Source organism: Triticum dicoccoides, chromosome 1B (genome assembly GCF_002162155.2).
Source record: "Triticum dicoccoides isolate Atlit2015 ecotype Zavitan chromosome 1B, WEW_v2.0, whole genome shotgun sequence".
NCBI classification, from domain to species: domain Eukaryota; kingdom Viridiplantae; phylum Streptophyta; class Magnoliopsida; order Poales; family Poaceae; genus Triticum; species Triticum dicoccoides.
The window spans coordinates 598,525,847-598,528,782 of record NC_041381.1 but is presented as its reverse complement, the minus strand read 5'-3'; the positions used below and the strand labels follow the sequence as shown (position 1 = coordinate 598,528,782).

The following is a 2,936-nucleotide window of genomic DNA, read 5'->3' as shown; positions in this document are numbered from 1 at the left end:
CATGCGCCACGTGTCGTCCCCCGGCTTCTCCTGGCGACAGGGCTATGCCTACGGCAAAGCCGTCGGCATAGATTTCCATCTATGCCGACGGCTTTGCCGTAGGCATATCTCTGTCATGTCACAACACCACCCCGCATGTATGAGGGCTCGATACGACGCTCCGGTGGCATTGCTACCCCCCAGGGCCCCCGTCCCGCCTAACCCTGGAGCGGTTGACCACGGGATCTAGCCCTTTGACTTTGCACGGACGGGCTTTGACCAGTGGATCTCTCCACCTGGTTGTGTCAGGTCCGCCCAGAGGGACACCGGGGAGCAACATCCGGGCCAAACCCACAGCTAAATCCACTCCATGTAGACCAGACGCGTCCGTTCCCCCCCCCCCTCCAGGTGCCGGCGGCGGCGCCGTCCGTGACGGGGCCACACCCCGGAGATGCGTGCCGCCTCTTCGGACATGCCATAACACCATCCGGTTGTGGTAGGTCATCCGATATATATAAACACTTGGAGCAAAGTCTCCTTCGTATAGACCCGATGCGGCTGTTCCCCATTCCAGTTGGCGGCTGGCGGCGGCACCGTTCGTGAGGGGGGTCACAACGCTTTGTACAGAACCGAAAAATAATGTATGTATGCTTATTAACACATACTGTATGTAAGTTGTTTAAATAAAAATAATAAAGAAAACAGTGAAGAAAAAGAAAAAAAAACTATATGTATGATTATTAACACATACTATATGCTTATTAACACAATCTATAGGTATGCTTATTAACACATATTGTATGCTTAATAATAATAATAATAATACTATATGGGAAAAAGAAAAAAAAAGAAAAAAACTATGCCGACGGCAAAGCCGTCGGCATAGGTGCGGCCAGGGCAGATGGACAGCGCCGCGGATCGATGACGTGTCGGCTATGCCGACGGCTGCCGTCGGCATAGCTCCTGGTCGGTGCGCTCTGGATCGGTGACGTGTCACTTGTATCTATGCCGACGACCACCGTCACGGCCGTCGGCATAGATTTGACGTCGTTAGCCGGCCGTGATGACAGCTGTCAGCGGGCCCGCATCTATGCCGACGGCCTATATATGCCGACGGCAGCTGTAGGCGTAGTCTAGAATAAGCCGACGGCCTATATATGCCGACGGCTGCTGTCGGCTTAGACGCGGATAGCCCGACGGCCATTGTACGCCGACGGCCAGGAGTTTGCTGTCGGCATAGCTCGGACTAGGCCGACGGCAGCCGTCGGCATATATTTGGCTGTCGGCGTAGAGCCCTGTTCCGGTAGTGTTTGAGAGCGTTCCACCGGCCGACGCTGTCTTCCTCAAGGTGCGTCAACTAGCGAACACAATGTTGGTACTCCATTGTAGTCTACGATCACAATGTCCATTTTGGGAAAGATATAGCTACAAAGTTAGCATGTTGTCAATTAACGATTGGGGTGACCACCTTCAATTGTTGCAGTGGGTCATGCATGATTGGGGTGACGAGGACTGCATCAAGATACTGAAAAATTGCAAGAAAGCCATCGCGCCAAAAGACGTAGGAGGGAAGGTGATAATTGTCGACATGGTGGTTGGTGCAGGGTCACGGGACCAGAAGCACAAAGAGACGCAAGTCATGTTCAACCTTTTCATCATGTTCGTCAATGGTATCGAGCGAGATGAGCGGGAGTGGAAGAAGATCATCTTTGAGGCAGGATTCAGCGACTACAAAATCACGCCCGTACTGGGTGTGAGATCGATCATCGAGGTTTACCCGTGAACATCTGGTCTTTGATTGGTGAAGTACGTTTTTTTTTGGAGTGCTAGACTCCTACTAGGTGTGGTCTCCGTATTAATTTGTACCTCTTGGTGTTGTGTTCCCGAAAGGAGTATGTGCTTCTCGGCTAATAAAACTATGCTATGATACCCTCGTTGTGGGATGTCTAAATTGTTGCCTTCTCACGAAATACACAAGAATATAAGTAAAAATTAAGCCTTTTGAGACAGAAAGTATGTGTTTACCTTGAGCTTGGCCCACCTCTTGGCCTGCCCAACCAGTTTCGGTACGTGTGGCCATGAAGTTCCCTTCACCATGATTCTTTTGATGCAAACTTTGTGTAGTACCATGTGAATCGGGCTGATAGTGGGAAAGGTGACATTATGGTATCACATGCCCTCACCTCTTACTCATCGAGCTCACATCAGATCGCAGATGTCTCGGATGTGTTAAAGTGATTGAATGGTCAACATAACTAGCTCTAGTTTTTGATAGAGCTTGATGGGATAAGACACGAGGGCTCGTAATGAAATCAAGTTGATCCATACCAAGGAAATATTTATAAATAAGTATTGATCTTTGCACCACAATTGAGAAGTACACTACATGCATGAAATTCTAAAAAACTGTATATGAAGCTGAAACTATTGGATCTAACTTGCATAACACTTTGTTTCTTTCTTTGTTTCCTTTTTTCACTTCTTTTCTTTTATTCCTAAACACAACGACCAGATATGCAAAGTAAAAAAAGGTAAGTAGATGAAAGAGCAAGCAAGAAATGCAAAAAACAAGTTTCAACACCAAACAAAGGCTCGGAATTTTTGTTGGGCCTTTAGGGCTCTAGGATGGGGCAGAAAGTATCAAAAAACACTAGATTTAGAGGGTTGGTAGAAAGATAAACAAGGACAACAAATCCTGTCATGCCAATGAAAGCGCCGACACCAAGATATATAGGCATGAACCTGATGGATGAGTTAATTTTGTTGAGGAAATCGTTAACTACTAGCTGCTCGGCTGGCTTGCGAGTAGAGGATTAATAGGCTAATTGGAAAGTTAATCGGACATTTAATCAATTAATTGGATGATTTATTGGTTTATCGGCTACTCGGTGACACTACGAGTAGGGGTTAATCGGCAAGTTAACTTGTTAATCGGACGAATTCTTGAACATGGGTTA

General features: G+C 47.2%; 1 protein-coding gene across 1 annotated transcript in view; it reads left to right on the top strand.

Moving 5' to 3' along the window:
- The window catches only part of LOC119348992 (O-methyltransferase ZRP4-like), a 3,292-nt gene extending 1,314 nt beyond the window's left edge, over positions 1-1,978 (top strand). The window contains exons 2-3 of the mRNA XM_037617003.1: positions 1,287-1,327; positions 1,463-1,978. Coding sequence (XP_037472900.1) covers positions 1,287-1,327; positions 1,463-1,762 — 341 coding nt within the window. The 3' untranslated portion in view covers positions 1,763-1,978. The remainder of the gene's footprint in view (positions 1-1,286; positions 1,328-1,462) is intronic.
- Positions 1,979-2,936: the final 958 nt, after the last annotated feature.